At 38.1% G+C, this 16551-nt stretch overlaps 1 protein-coding gene across 3 annotated transcripts; it reads left to right on the top strand.

Moving 5' to 3' along the window:
- Positions 1 to 2476: 2476 nt before the first annotated feature.
- Positions 2477 to 14077, top strand: insig2 (insulin induced gene 2). 3 transcript variants are annotated; one of them, XM_028024055.1, is made up of 7 exons: positions 2477 to 2646; positions 7074 to 7234; positions 9850 to 10022; positions 10318 to 10469; positions 12515 to 12681; positions 12816 to 12915; positions 13659 to 14077. In XM_028024055.1, exons 2-7 carry the CDS (start codon positions 7128 to 7130, stop codon positions 13698 to 13700), a joined length of 741 nt encoding a protein of 246 aa, XP_027879856.1. In that variant the 5' UTR covers positions 2477 to 2646; positions 7074 to 7127; the 3' UTR covers positions 13701 to 14077. The 3 variants fall into 3 exon arrangements, with proteins under 3 accessions (XP_027879856.1, XP_027879858.1, XP_027879857.1); XM_028024056.1 differs by having other exon boundaries at positions 2478 to 2646; positions 10345 to 10469; XM_028024057.1 differs by lacking the exon at positions 7074 to 7234.
- The last annotated feature ends 2474 nt before the right edge of the window (positions 14078 to 16551 follow it).

Here is a 16551-nt window from a genome sequence, read left to right as displayed (position 1 = left end):
AATTCCAATTACAAAAAACTGATCTTTTCAGATATTTCCAGGTCCGTCATTTTATTCAAAGTCGAAGTCCAGTATTCCCTGCCTCTCCAGCAGACTCGGGGCTTGAGAGGATTTTGCGTAACCCTTTGTATCTCAGGAGGCACATAGCAAACATCTCAAATATAATAACATCTCTTCAGGAAACAACACTAGATGAGCTTAGAATTGCATGGTCTGAAGAACTTGGTTCTGTTATTTCTGAACATTTCTGGGAACGTGCTCTGGAAAGAATCAATGGAACATCGTCCTGTGCACGGCTTAGCCTTTTACAGTTAAAAATCCTCCATAGAACTTACTATACCAAATCTAAACTCTCAAGAATTTATAAGGACATTGATGACAGATGTGAGCGGTGCCATTCTGCCCCAGCAAATATGACCCATATGTTTTGGAATTGCCCGAAATTAACCGAATTTTGGTCATCCATCTGTAAAACATTGAATGAAGCATTTAATACCAAAATCAAACCGTTTGCAGGATTGGCCATCTTTGGAGTATTGCTTGAGGAGCACATGCTATCTACTGATCAAATGAATCCGTTCGCCTTTGCCTCCTTAGTAGCCCGTAGACTTATAGTCTTACTCTGGAAATCCTCTGAACCACCTAAAGTCTCGGTTTGGCTCACTGATTTAATGTCTCTCTTGAAATTAGAAAAAATTAAATACTTTATTAGAGGCTCAACAAGACAATTTCCCACGGTGTGGGACCCTATGATGGAATACTTTAAAAATCTTAAAAATATAGAATCACCTCCATAAGCCTATAGAGCCCTAAGATGTGCATGTATATGTTTGTATGTATGTATATATATGTATGTATGAATATATATATATATATAATTGATGATGACAAATTATTGTATTGTCGACACGTAATGCTCCCCGTCATTTCTTTTTTTTTTTTTCTTTTTCTTTCTTTCTCTTCTGTTGAATGTGGGTGGGTGGGGTCGGGTTGTTAAAAGATAAAGCAAATTTAATTCATGTTACCGTATTTTTATGTACCTTACATTGTACTTTTTTTGAATAAAAATATAAATAAAATAAAAAAATAAAAACAAAAATAAACAATCAGGAGATGGAAGCAAAGTGTGAGCATGTAACAGTATAGAGGCTGACTTTAAATGACTAGTGACACCAAAAACAGTTAAATTACTAGGAAAGTGTCTTTCCTGGGAAGTCTTTTTGTTAAGCTGCTATAGAAATTGTCTGTCTTTTATCAGTGAATGTATATTGGGTAATTTGTTGCATAAATGCATACTTTTACATACTATTTACAATGATCAAGCTTAGTCATGGTTTGTCTTCAAAATGTTTATTGATTTATATTTACTAACAAAAGATGCATTGTCATCACCAATGTAACAAGATTGAGGAGGAACAAGGACAAACATTTAACACATTTTCTTCCATGTCTGTAGTGATTTTTTTGTCCAAAACTCAAACTCAAAAACTAGTGTCCCTTATATGATAGTAGGCTGACAGGAAACGGGGAAGGAGAGGGGGGAAGACATGCAGCAAACGTCGTCGGGTCCGGGAGTCGAACCCGCGACGGCCGCGTCGAGGACTCAAGGCCTCCAAATACGGGTCGCGCTAACCACTACACCACCACGGCACGCCCGTTCATTTTGATATACATCATTTCCTATTGCAAATGCATGAACACAAAGCTTTAAACTTTTATAGATGCTGAAAAGCAACTTAAAGTGTGAATCAGACATGAACCGGGGCTGCGCTTTTATTTTCAGAGGAGCTAAAGGAGGGAGCTGTAGTGCCGTGTAGCATGTCAAAATCAAGAGCTGGCTGGCTTTACTATAGTTTCCGAAGAGGCAGATAGCTTTACCACAATATAAAAACTACATCTGGTTATTACTTGAACTGGCCCGGGCTGCGGAATATTAATATTAATATAATAAAATCGCGCTCTCCGCATATCCCATTCTGAAGAACTCTTTCTATATTGTAGCAATTTCTTACAATTTTGTCCAAAACTGCCAGGGCCATTGAATGTTCAGGCAATTGTTTGGACAGCTCAGTACAGCCAAAGAGGGGCTTACACGCAATTTCAGATATCTAAAATTGTAATTCTGACTAGTCATAATTACGTTCGAGATATCTTAAATTATAATTACGGAAGTATGACCCTTCCGATGACAAATCCGGTGATGTTATTTGAGATATCTTGAAAGGAATTTTGACTAGTCAAAATGTAATTGAAGATATCTTGAATTATTATTATTCCTAGTCAGAATGTAAATACAGATATCTTAAATTACCATTCCGGAGAGTCAAAATGTAGTTTTGTCTAGTCAAAATCCAATTTTAGATCAATCGAAACCGAATTTATGATGAAACGGCCTGCCATGTAAAAACCGAATTTATGACGAAACGGCCTGCCATAACTCGAGCTCCTTCTCGTCTACTTTGCATAACGTAGTTGCGTCATGGATGTAGAGGCTGATCAACCGGAAGTAATCGGAGTGAAGAGCGAAGGAGAAATCTTAAAAACTGGTGGTCTCAACCTTTTTGTTTGTTTTTGTAAGGACGTGAGTCTTTATAAAATCCCTAACAATGTGCTGCGGCGGTGAGAGATCTTCCGGTGCAGGATAAGGTAAGACTTAAGTTTGATTTCATCCAGTTTGCTATGACTGGTGATGTTTAATTGCCTCCAGTAACTAGGTGAATTATATTTAGTCCATTTCGTTCAGCATTAACTGGCATATTATCACAACACACGTGACATTGTGATCTTAGTGTTTTTTTTTTTTGTTGTTGTTGTTGTTGTTTTTTTTGTTTTGCAAAAAGGCCATGTTTCTGTCTGACACACACCGAGCAGGACATGGCCGTGTCAAAACTTCTCCGCCTCTTAGCTTTTGTTGGCTCACAGGCGACCCATCTCACCCGGTATTCTATAACCAAGGTTGTAACTATTTGTGTTGCAAGTTGGTGGAGGCGGGGAGAAGGTGTGTGGAGGGGCGGGGGAGCTGATTCACCACATTTACTGAAAGACCTTTTCTTTTTTTAGTGCTAAGAATTAGGCCAAAACTTAAATGTGAATGGCATGCAGTCTTATTCAATAAATTGGGATTTACGTCCTAATCAGACTTGTCAGATTAATATTACCTTTTGAAAATAACCGTTTAGCAGGTATTAAACATACTACAAAATATAAATATGTTAAAATGGAAGTATTCTAATAGGGTGTAACTTTATGTTGCAAATTGGTGGGGCGCATTGTGAGGAACATCTGGGGAGGGGAGGTAATGCTGATGCACCCTGGAAGGCCTTTTTTGTGCTAAGAACAAGGCCAAAACTTCAATGTGAATGCCATGCATTCTTAATCAGTAACCTTGTCTTGTCAGATTAATAGTACTTATTGAAAATAAAAACCTTTTAGAAGGTATTAAACCTAAGAGATGAAAGGATGTTGAACTATCAGTTGTCTATAATGTATTTCACTTGTGATAGAATTGCTAAAAAATGACCTTTTTAGTCATATTCTAATTCATGGAATGAGTCTGTACATTTGCTCAGTGCTTGCCTACAGTTAAAAACAGTTACAAAATTCAGCTCATTCTGCTCCCACAAAATGCCGCCCTGGGTGGTTGCCCATGCCGCCTATATCAGAAACCGCCACTGCCTGTCACATTTGTGTTTCTGCCCCTCAAGAATTTCAGAGGGACTTTTTGGGGGCTATAGGCAGTTGGGTTGTAGAGTGGCCATGAATATATTCAATTCAAATTCAAAATACTTTATTAATCTCAAAGGCAAATTAAATAATAAATATACTACATACAATATATATATAGCAACATATATATTATACAACAGTATATTACTGGATTACTGGATTCCAATGCAGGATCAGCAGGAATCTGTCACAACAAATGACAGATTAGCCCCATATTGCTGATCCATTTTTTTAAACATGTGGCTTAAATTAAACACGCGAAAGTTTATACATAGTTTATAGATGTATAAACTATTTATTCTTTCTGGATGTAAATATATAAACAACTTAGTTTCTGTCAGTTCTGTCAAGATGCAATAAAGGACTGAGTGAATTTGTTTTATAATGGCCAATAATTTAATTGTACCTAATTGCTGCTGTAGGAGCCTTGGTTTAAAATTGAACAAACTCTGGCCCCTGTGCTTTGTGAAATGTTCCATTCTATTTGATGATTGCTTTGAATATTGCCAAATGATGGGACGTAGAAACCCAGGAGGAGAACAACTTAAAACCAGTTGTAGTCTTTTTCTTTCCCAGTCTGTGTCATCCTAATATCACTTGCAGACCCATTCCCAGGACAACACAGACAACAACACAAGGAGCACAAGAGCAAAGATTATGTTCAAGTGTATTAGAAATTAACATTAAAAAAAATCCTACACAAAAAGTACGTAAAAACAGAAGATTCCGTCCACTTGCAGTTTTGCAGGCTTGATATTTATTTTGCGATCATTAAGAAGTAATGGCATGAACACTTGCAGTGGTTGATTAGCTAATTTAAACACCTGCTCCACTGATAATCTGTCACAAAGTAGATATTTGGTTAGCCTTATTTTTGTACTAACTGAACCGAAACACACTGAACTGCGCAGCACAAGAACATGTTCAGGTTATCAAAGTTAAGCTACAACTAACCTACTCCCCACTTTATTCATTTGTTTGAAGAATGTGGCCATATAACTTTTTATTGACGTATGAAATGTGATTCCCTTGGACGTTGCTATCTTGCTGTAGTAGCGTTTTCAATTTAAACATTGTGTCCCCTTTTTCAAATTCTTTGCTTGATTGCGTCATTTCCCCGACCACTGATATCCTTGACTCAATGTAAAGCAATAGCACATGTAGCGCACTGCCACACTGAGTAAGCCACGCGATGTCCAATCCACTAGATCGCTGAGCGGACTTGCCATTTACGTTTTACAAAGGAATTTTAAAAACGGCATGCAGCTGCTGCCAAGTTACTGTACGCAAATAGATGAAGCCACATAAAGAAAAAAAGGTGCAGTAAATATTGGTGGGGACTCTCCCTGTCAAGCCAAAGTTGGTGGGGACATGTCCACACCAGACCTTCAGGAAGTTACGCCTATGCTCTGAAGGCTAAGAGTAAAACTTTAAAATTACATTTAAATCTGATTGGTAGCCAATGAAGCAAATTAAAAATAGGAGTTATGAGTTTTTCTGTTTGAGCTTCTCAAAAGTCTTGCAGCACAGTTTCAATAAGTTTCAGGTCTTCCTGAAACTTATTGAAACAAATACACCATTAAAGTAGTCCAGCTGCAGGGACATGTGTATAATCAGTCTCTAGTTTAGTTATTGATACTACTGATATGAGGTTTGAGATATATCTCAAATGAAAACTAGTGTGTACTGTTTCAAACACAGTCCAGTTAAAAAGCTTCATCAATCATTGATTTTCCTCTAATTAAGTCATCAGTTGAGCAGCAGTCCCTTTTTCAAAGTTTTGAAATACCAACCATTCTGTTTGTGAATATAAGTTGTTTTTTGTAAAGCTTTGGCTCCACAAAGTTATGCTTAAAAAGTTGAGGAGCAGCCCAATTGGGAAATAATGAAAAGATTTACAGCTTAAGAATCAATAGCATCAAAAGTTCAGATCTGCCTTGTTGCTGAAATATGCTGTACAAATAAACCTGACTTAACTTTAAGAAGTCGATGTTTCACAGCTTGATGGTATAACATCTGAGGAGCTTTAAAGAAGATAATGTGGAGAGTTAGAACTGTTTGTTGTTTGGGAAGATTTGCTGGAACAAAGTGGCTTTGCCAGTGGAAAAGCCACTTTCCCACTGGCAATTCGCTCTCTAACCAGTTAATGTGCGGTTCGGTTCTAACCCAGGTAGTGAGCTTTTCCATGATTCTCTGTTCCTCACTATTGCTGGTGGGATGTGAGCAGCAGCAGCTGTGCTCAACTCTTTGCAGCAACACTCAGCAATGGAGAAACCTCCAGGTTCTGGTTCTGATGGACTCAAATAAACCCAGATATTTTATTTTGTCTTATAGAAACCCTAACCCTAACCCTAACCCTAGCTATTTTAGCTGTCTGAAATAATCTGTTCCCCATGGGAGCTAATTAATATACCAGTACAGTGGATGTTACATCTAGTGAAATTTGAGACTTTGGCTTTCTTTCTCATTGTTTCCTTATATAAAAGCTTTAAGAAAAATATCAAGCATATTTATTAACATTTAGAGGAACTAAACAAACAAGCACACCACAGCAAATCCACAAAACTAAAGAGAACATGCAAAGCACCCAAATCTGTCTTCTGTTGGTGGGCTTCCCACACATGCCTGATGAAGCCATCTCAGGCACATTGAATGTTAAAGCACATAAGTATTTATATCATGTTTATCATATAAAAACATGATGAGCATGATTTGTTTTGATATTTTTTATTTAAAGATATTGGCTTGGTCTGACGGCTGAAATACAGTTTAAAGGAAACCCAATAATAATCACTCAAACCTTCACCATCCACAAACATAAGAAATGTTTTGGTCCAAAATGAACTAAAGGTTCACACTATGGGCTTCTAGGTGAGTTGATCCATAAAAATGGACAGAATGATCAGCAATGAATAAAATGTTTAATTTATTTTGTTTATTTTTGAAGAAATCTAAAGTGGAGTGATTTTTCTCAAAAAAATGTCATCTGTTTTGGGAAAAAAAACTAACATGATCTCTGATAAAACCAGGTCTTTCATTTGCACATTCTTCAATGACCTCAGTCAAGCAAATCTCTTAACAAATGACTTGTTGATATCCTGCTGTTAACACAACAGTTGTGACCCGAGAGACACAACAGTGAAGTTCAGGAAATCCTTGTTGCCAGACTGGTAAATTGCTGAAAACAAAACTCAAAATGTAGTATAAGGAAGTGAAGTTAATGCATGGCCATTCAAATAACTTGCAGCTATTAACGCTAAGACAGAAAATAAAGTTGTCAATAGTTTTATGTCAAACAATTGTCAAAAATGTTTTGTGACAATGGGTCGGACTCTTTTTCTGTGCAGCCAGATGAGGCTTCTGGACTCAGTCATGGTGGAGAAAGATATTTCCTGTTCTGAATGTGTGCAACACTGACTACGATGAGCAACAGTGCATTGACCAGTGACCAGCGGTCAGAAAGACAGCATAATAGCCGGGGACCCTATGTGTCATGTATCACCAACAGGTTTGCTTTTCACTGTCTCACATTACCTTGATTATGGGGGAAATTTTCTGCCATAATTTGAGAGCACACCTTTTCAGTCTGAAAGCAGGACTTTATGTCTTTCTTCTCAAAACTTGTAATGCTTGTACTCCAAACTTCTGCTCTCTTTCAAATATTCACTGTGCTTTCTCACTTTTCTCCTTGCTCTCAAAACTAGTCTCTGCTCAGATCAAATCTCCTCTTGCAAACCTCTCTGCTCACTTGCCAAACATTTTCTACTTGCGCTTGGAACAGAAAAGTACCATCGCCTGGCAACCTCTCAGCCAATAGAATGTAAGTGTTATGCTAGGTGAGTTTGTTTCCTTCTAGTGGATGTGCCAGGGCTTCTCCCCCCCCAATCCTCCTTACCCCCGCCTGATGGTGTCAAAATTTTAATTCGCAAGGGTTGCCATGGCGACTGGCAAGCATTGCTTGATAGAGTTACTCAGCTTTAAATATGTGATTTATTTGCAATGTGGACACAGAGTGAAATGGGTCTGCTCTGACTATTTGGGGAAGGTTTGATGTTGAGTGGATGAATGTCAGACTGGCTGCAGTGCTGTAGAAGCTGGAGAAGCTATTTTTTCCAAATTTGTCATGGGCGGGGTTTAACTTTCAGAAATTAGTTACACTTTAAAGAGAGTTCTTTCAAAAGACAAAGAATGGCTGTTGATTGTTATCAGTTTTATGGGTTTTCTGTTAATATCCACCTATCTAGATTGTTCCTATACTGATATAGGGTAGTCGGACATCTCTTTATCTAGACAGATACATAGCCACACAGGCACATCCACAAGGAGACAAACGCACCCACTAAAACACTTGGATTCTATTGGCTGAGAGGTTGCCAGGGGACGGTACTTTTCTGTTCCAAGCTTGTTTGGCAAGTGGAGATTTGATCTGAGTAGAGAAGTTTTGAGAGCAAGGACAAAAGTTTGAGAAACCACAATGAATATTTGAAAAAGAGGGGAAGTTTGGAGTGAAAGCATTACAAGTTTTGAGAAGAAAGACATGAAGTCCTGCTCTCAAAATGACCATGTGTGCTCTCGAATTATGGCAGAAAAAAAAGTTCCCCCATAAATGATGTTTGTCATTTGTGTAATGACATGTCAGTTCCTGTATACATGTTTAGCACTCACATTCCAAAGGCAAACACCTAGTTGTGTCATATTTTCTGAGAAAAGCATGCAGTGTGACTGGCCGATTATTGAGTCCAGTCGTGTTTTGCTAAGCTATTAGTGTTTCCCCTGCTTACTACTTTGTTACTTATCTTCTCCCTCCCTCCAGAACAGAGCAGTAACAAAAGCAATGTCAGCAAGGGGTTTTTATGCAAACAGAGTCAAAGAAATTAGATGGGATGATTTAAAATATCTTAGTAAAAATAATGAAGCAGGGAGTGTAAACTAGAATTATCCAGATCAAAGCGGCCTGGTTGTCATAAATGTGTACAGGTGGATTTTCATGATTGAAATCAGTTTGTATTAGGTTAGTCGTATTTCTGAAAGAGAAGGGTGATTTGTTATTTTTCTCAATTCTACAACCCCTAACATTCTTGATGCGGTCTCCGTCCTATTAACAGTCAATATTTTTACAGATGTGATTTGAGTGTCTATTCTCAAATCTTGCTAGAAAATATTATCATCCCATATAAATAAATTAGCCAAATGTAGAGATTAGTAGTAAATTTGATCCTTTTACATAAGCTGGATATATGTTGAATTTGGTCTACAGTGACTTGCAGACCAGTCATACTTTTGTAAATGTGTTTTACCACTAGTACAATAAAATAAAATGTAAATTCTTAACTTGATGGTAACAATAACCATGCTTCCATTGTGAGACTACCGTATATTTGCAGTGAAATGTACAGTAGAGTTGCTCACTCTTTCAGTCTGAAGAGACAGATTTTTCTGTCATAACAGGCTTGCATAGTGCGACATGTTCAAGTCATTTTTTAAATTGAACTTTAAGTTTCTGGTTTTATGGTATCTCAGTTTTTCTTGTTTATCAAGAAGGTTTTTTTTTAGCAGTAAAGACAGGCTTACTTGGCTTTTCATGTCATGATATTTACGAGGATGAGGTTTGTCTTGACAAGCTGGTTGTCCTGCTATTAACTTTTTACATTCAGCAACATTAAAAATAACCCTACATCTGTTCATCTGTTTCTTCTTGTGCATTCTGCTCTGTCTTCTCAAACCTCCAGTCAGTCAAGACAGATATTCCGAGTGTACTGAGCCAGGTTCTGGTTCTGCTAGAGGATTCTTTCTGTTAAAGGAGAGTTTTTTTTTCTCTCCACTGTCACTGCATGCATGCTCTGTATGAGGGATTGCTGTAAAGTTAACGACACAACACAAGCTTACAAACTCGTCTAAGTGGAGTGAATGACTTGAAGCAATAGAATAAAATATACTTTATTGCATATTATACAATATGCTGGGTTTCCTTTTTAATCTACTTTGAATAATTAACTTAGCATACTGCACTGTTAGAATTAGGATCAATTGAAATGTATGTGACTGAATTTAAAAGATTTTTTTGTGACATTTGTTGTGTACCAAGTCTTCTTACCTATTTCTTTTTGTGTTTTTGCCTTTCAGAACCACCAACCTTTTAATCCGAGGGGGAATGCTGTTCTTTGTGGGAGTCTTCCTGGCTCTTGTGCTAAACCTTCTTCAGGTGCAGAGAAATGTGACACTTTTCCCTCCAGATGTCATCAGTAGTATCTTCTCATCAGTCTGGTGGGTGCCACCCAGCTGTGGCATTGCCTCAGGTGTGTAAAAGTGGTTAAATATGTTACAAGCACAACCACAACATTGTTAGATTGTAACTGCCTCTTCAGGTGTGCATCATCCAAACTCACTAATAATTTTGGCATGTTTCAGGATTAAGGAACAGGAAGTAACCCCAAATTAGTGTGTTTATTTCTCTGTATCTGCTCATTACTGAAGGAACAGTGACTGACTTCTGAGAAGCTTGTGCACAAAAATGCCTGACCTCCATAAATCCTATCTGAATTGAAGTAGAACTTCATCATCACTGTTACTTCATTTCTGCTTTGTTTCCAGCATTCTGTGTTGTTTTGTCCTCCACAGCCATGATTGGAGTGCTGTATCCCTGCATCGACAGAAGACTTGGTGAACCTCACAAGTTCAAGCGGGAGTGGTCTAGTGTAATGCGATGTGTGGCTGTATTTGTTGGTATCAACCATGCCAGTGCTGTATCCTTTTGTCTGTTGCTTATTGTGTAAAATACACAAAGTATTAGTATCTGTGAATTTATTCCCATCTCTCCTGTACGGATGAGCTTTGCACACTGACAAATCAGAATGTAGGAAAACTTCACACTCAACTTGAAGCAACATAGATTCTGTGCCCTTCTGCTCTCCCTCCAGCCCCAGCCCTTCTTCTCTCAAGGCTGCTGTTATCCTTGTTGCTGATGTAACTCCTACACTTCTTTCTTCCACTTGACTTTCTCTGACTATACAGCACTCTGTGAACTGTGAACAACCAGTTGCTTTGGCTTGCTCTTCTTGTGGAGTGTGTTAGCTGCTGACTTCTAACAATAACCCTGCGCGTGCTCTCTTGTTATGTGGCGCGCACATCTGCACTGCGACGTTCTCAGCGTCTGTTTGTGCATTACAGAGATAACTCAATGGGGTGTCCTCTGTCCACCCAGAGTCTTTTTCACTGGTTGTGTGAGTCCATCTCACAGGCTTACACTTCTTCTGGACTGGATCCTCCAGAGAATCTGAGAGTTCACTCTACCAGAGGGATTTCACCCTCCACAGCTCTGTGTGGAGGAATGTTTGTTGAGGACATTTGCACGGCAGCTTCCTGGTCATCTCCGTTCTCATTTATTCAGTTTTACCTGTGTGATGTTTCCACGTTCTATATGACCCATGCTGTTCTCAGAGTTCTGACAGAATAACTATTTTTGTTACGTGTTATTTTTTTCCTGGAGAGTTCTATGTTTAGTTACAAAACATTTGAGAATCAGCGTCTCAAATGGACAACATACTGTAGTTGTCCAAAGTGCTGTATAATAAGTTACCTGTTGTGTTCATTGTTACACTGTTACAGTTCCTTCGTTGTTCCTTCGTTGTTCTTGTTCGCAGCAGCAGGTCTGTTTATCTCATCTGTTAAGTTGCATAAAATTCGAGACCAAACTTCAGCTTTAAAAGAGAACACACGTTCAGCTTTGTATGTTTTCTCCATTTGCAAATACAAAGCTCACATCTCAGTGAGAATCGGATGAGTTCTGACTTGGGGCTGAACGTCCTCTCATCTACATAGGATACATCACACATTACTTAGTCACACCCCTTGGCTCAAGTGTCAGGAAAAAAATCTATACGTTACCTATCTGTAAGTTTCAGTTGAGCAGGGTTGCATACACATTCACAGCTCAACTTTAGGCATTTATCCAAAAAGGTCTCTCTGCTCTCTGCAGATACTAGTAACTGAACTTCTACAAACTAGGCTTATCACCTTAGCCATGTCTCACATTTCTAACTGCTGAACACCCTGTTCTTCACTTATTTGAGGACGGTCAGAAGAGCATATATCCTGTTGAGCTGCAACTGAGTGCAAACCTTTAATAAAAACATCATAAAGTGTACATTCAAATTTATTTAAACGTTGTTACTAAAATTTTCTTTCACACATCCTTTCTAACCAGAGGCTATTCTTCTCTCTAGCCTTCTGCTGTATGGAAGGCCGGGAGTGCGTAATGACGCACTCTAGGCTGAGACTGTTTTTTGTTATATGCGAGCAGATGCTCGCATATCTGGATGGAGCCAGTGAGGCATAGACTACATCCTGCTTTGCTGTTAACCCACTAGCGATAGCCTTAAAGGGCTGCGCCTATACTCATAGAATCTGGGGTTACAATACGTAACCAACGTTTATTTTCATGCCACACTACCTCTAGTTCCTGTTTTAGTTTTCATTTTAAGTTCTGCAAAATCTTCCTCCTCCAAAGATTCACTTTATTGCATCAGCTGTGCAAATTGCATAAAAATGATTGTTCTCATTATATTGAATAAACTAGTTTACAGTTCAGACATTTAAATAGAAGCCACCACCTCCCTACAGTAACTGCATCCTGTGATCCTATTTTCATCAAAGGAACACAGTTAGGGGGTGTTCATCCTAACCAACTTATTACATGGCAGGCAAAAACCTGGTTCCTTCCAGGAACTATACAGCACCTATGTGTGAATTTATCTTAAGGTCTGTTTATTTCTTTGACTCCTTTGGTCAGAAAGTAGACTTTGCAAACAATGTCCAGTTGTCTCTGACCCTAGCAGCACTCTCCATTGGTTTGTGGTGGACGTTCGACCGCTCCCGCAGTGGCTTTGGTTTGGGAATCAGCATTGCCTTATTGGCCACACTTACCACTCAGATCCTGGTTTACAATGGAGTGTTTCAGTAAGCTGCTTCACTGTAGATTTTTATTTATTTTTACTCTAAATGAAAATCACTATTTTTCATATTTTCCCATTTAGTTATTCAATGGTAAATACAGTTTAAAGCTAACTGTTATATGCCCATTATCTGCGTAGGTATACTAATCCAGATTTCCTCTACATTCGCTCTTGGCTTCCCTGCATCTTCTTTGCTGGAGTTATTACAATGGGAAACATTGGTCGACAGCTTGCTTTGGTAAGAAATGGCAAAAGTATTTTTGTTTGATGCATAATTTCAACTTTGAAGGAAAATCCTTGTTTTCAAAAAGTTTATCCAAATAAAAATCTGAATAGTGTTGTATATATTTGCCCTTTGTAAGTCAGTACTTGGCTGCAGTTGCATCAGCTGGACTTTCAGGTGGTTTCTCTGCCAGCTTTGCTTCAGCTCCTCTGGAACTGGACAAACAGTGTCCATAGTTATACATTAGATTTGTGTGAACTCAACTTAAGAGGTTTACATGGAAGAACAACCATCAAAGCCTTGGATTTTAATCATCGCTCTTTTTTATTGGACTAAATATACCACATCTTTGTTTAGCTGATGGTTTTTGTTGTGTATTATTACAAGTCCAGTGCAGTTTTATGGCGTAATGACTGTCACATTGACTGCTCATTAAGATTAATCACATAGAAAAAGCATATCTGCAGTTGTTGCGATGTGTGGCTGTATTTGTGTGACTCAAACTTGCTCTATTTTCTATTTGCATCTGGAGATTGGCACAACATGAAGAGTTATAGAAAGTAAACTTTACAGTTCAGTCTTGCTTGAATGATAAATATTGCTGTTTGTCTTACTCTCAGGCACTTCTGAGCAATTCTTCCTTTTATAAGAGGATTATTGTTGCTTTGACTGAAAAAGTAAATTTAATTCTTTTCACATTTGGAAAAGCCAAACGGAGTCTGAACCTTCAATAACTGCTACTCCTCTGTTATTTCCAGTATGAATACAAGTTCCTGCAAGAGAAGACCCATCTGGACTGAGATTTCTGTCTCATCAAAAATCTGAAATGACATGTATTCAGCATATACCAGTTAGGAAATGTTAAACAACCCATGAACTCTTGACTGGCTGTGTTCTGCAGATGAAGACAGTATTTTTGATTCGCTCTCTCCAGGTCTCTCTAAAACATTTCTGCTTCCCTGGGATGAATTGGATTATAACAAGACTTTATTTTTCCTTCTGTGTGGTGCAGTCTGTGCATCTAACTGGAAGGGGATTATCTACAGAACAATTCCTTTTTCACATCACAGACTTTGGCTGGATTGTGCCAAAACAAAATGGGTTCCTTTTTCTTTATTCTTTATGTATCAGTAACAATCTTTGCAGTCTGTTTAAAATAAATCCTCAAACACATGGACGTATGTCTTATTCATTTTTATATGGGGTTAGTGCCCGTCACTACAGGCCAAAACAGCCTATAGTATACAATGAAACATGCTAAAGTTTATGGATTTTGCTGGATAGAGTAAAAATTACAGACAGTGTTATGTAAAATACACTTTTTTGAGCTTCACATCATGTTAAAATGTTATTCCCTCATCAAAAACATACCCAGAGTGTTATGGGGGAATTTTTCTGCAGTAATGCAAAAGCACAGATTTTCATTTTGAAAGCAGGACTTTATGCCTTTCTTCTCAAAACTTGTAACGCTTGTATTCAAAACTTCTCTTAGCGCACACACTTAGTCTCTGCTCGCTTACGAAACATGAAATTGCCTTTTTGGCACAGTCGCCTAGCAACCTCTCGGCCAATAGAATGAAAGTTTTGTGCTGGGTGCGTTTGTTTCATTCTAGCTGGTCTGCCTGTGTTGCTACTATCGATTGTAGCAGAAGCCTCAGCACTGCTGGATATTTTTGTTCATATCAACTGACTATTGACGTGAGATCTCGGGGGATAACGCTTCACAAGTAAGATGGATATATTGCTGTTTATATTTTGTGAATAGAATTACAGTATATTATACTGTAATTATGTCCACGGGCAAGATGCCAGTTAATATTAGCTATAGTGGTGGGTGTGATACCAGGGTTCAGCCCTCGCTATGAAGGTTAACTGAGATTTTGTAAATCTTAAAAAGTTTTAATTAATCCTTAACATTGATTTAGAGTATGAGACACAAGGTGGCAAAGACTGTTATTTATATGTAATTCTTTCACTCTGTCAAAGTAAGTTAACTTGTTTTTGTTTTGAATGTTTCATAAGGACACGATGTGAGGAAGGAAGAAGTGGGAAATGTTTTTAAGGAGAGACAGATTCACTGAACAGGATGAATCTCAGCTGCTGAATCTAAGCTACAACTCCTCGGCTGGAAAACATGAATAAAACCTATATAGATATTATGTATACACACATGTGCATATAAATATGTGTAGTTTGAGCTTAGGAAACTGGCAGGGATCAAATATCTCTAATGTGAGGCTTGTCTGATTAGTGTCTGCTATTATTGCAAATCCTGTAGCAACAAACTTAATGGATCCAACAAACTACAGCACTAATGAAACTAAACCACACCATATATTTCCTGAGACCCAGGGACTTGTTGACATCACAAGTTATATATTATTTCCAACCAGCATCACTGGATACATATCTTGTCTACATTAATATAATTCTATTTGCTAATCACATGACTGCCTAAAATCTGCATAGGAGTTTATTGTAAATAATAAGTATAAATACATCAACTAGTATAACTAAAAACCATCAAAGAAACTGACTTACAGAAGTATAGTTATCCAAATACACCTGGCCCTTAAAAGCAACACTTCCTTCCCTACCTGGCCATCTCTGACTGGACACCTGCTGGTCTCTCCATCCTTATGTTCTGATCCTCGCTAGGTGGAGGAATTGCTCTGTTCAGCAATACCTACAAGCGCTGTCCTGCTTCAGCTCCACTCTGCTGGTTGTTCTGGAATAGGGAATTAGGAGAACACCAACTTAATTTCATAACATAACACAGCAAAAGGCATATTACATATAATTCAAAAGAAAACTAAATACAAGAGACACAGACACACCAATTAACACTGAAAAAAGGCAGAAATTATGTGAATATTCTTCCTCGGCCTGTGATTTACCAGCTTGGTTTTTCATTTTGCATCTGGAAGAAAATATACTGCTCAAAAAAATAAAGGGAACACTTTAAGTGTTAAACACCTGTTTAAGTGTTCTCTTTATTTTTTTGAGCAGTGTATATATTTAAGAGTTACATTGTCTCTCCTCATCCACAGCACTGATTATGTGCTTGGTAAATAAATAATCTGTCAGTTTTTTAACACATGTTTCCTCCAGATACATTTGGTATTTTGCAACTCAACAAAAGAGTGATGGTTAATGAATTCAACATAAGGACAGGCGAATATTACACAAGCCTAGTATATTCACTTTACCTAATGCTAACATTAGCTAGCCTAATATGATAACAGGGACCACGGCAGACAAGACTGTCATCATAAGTTGTGTAAGATTTCTTCTTTGAAACAGGGTGGACACTTTAGTAGCTGTTAACGGTGTAATTTTGTAACGATTACTTACCATTCACATTCTGTGTCCCGTCACTGAAGCAAAGCAGCAAGCCCTGCAGTTTGGGACAGAGTTCTGAGGTGGGGGAGAGTCAGAGTCTTCACTTGAGTCAGCGCTAACCAATAGGAACACATCTTATATCGCCTTACATTGTGAAACAAATTTAAAGCCAAAGAATCTCAAGCAAAAATCGTTGAGTTCAACCAAAAAAAGGGAGCATCAAACAAAACTTTAAGAATTTCAACCAAAAACTTAGGCTCTTACGGAGCACCTCAAGGTACATGGGGAATTTTTTTTCTTTTGCATTTC

The sequence above is a fragment of the Xiphophorus couchianus genome, chromosome 7 (assembly GCF_001444195.1).
Source record: "Xiphophorus couchianus chromosome 7, X_couchianus-1.0, whole genome shotgun sequence".
NCBI classification, from domain to species: domain Eukaryota; kingdom Metazoa; phylum Chordata; class Actinopteri; order Cyprinodontiformes; family Poeciliidae; genus Xiphophorus; species Xiphophorus couchianus.
This window is presented reverse-complemented; position numbering and strand designations above follow the sequence as displayed.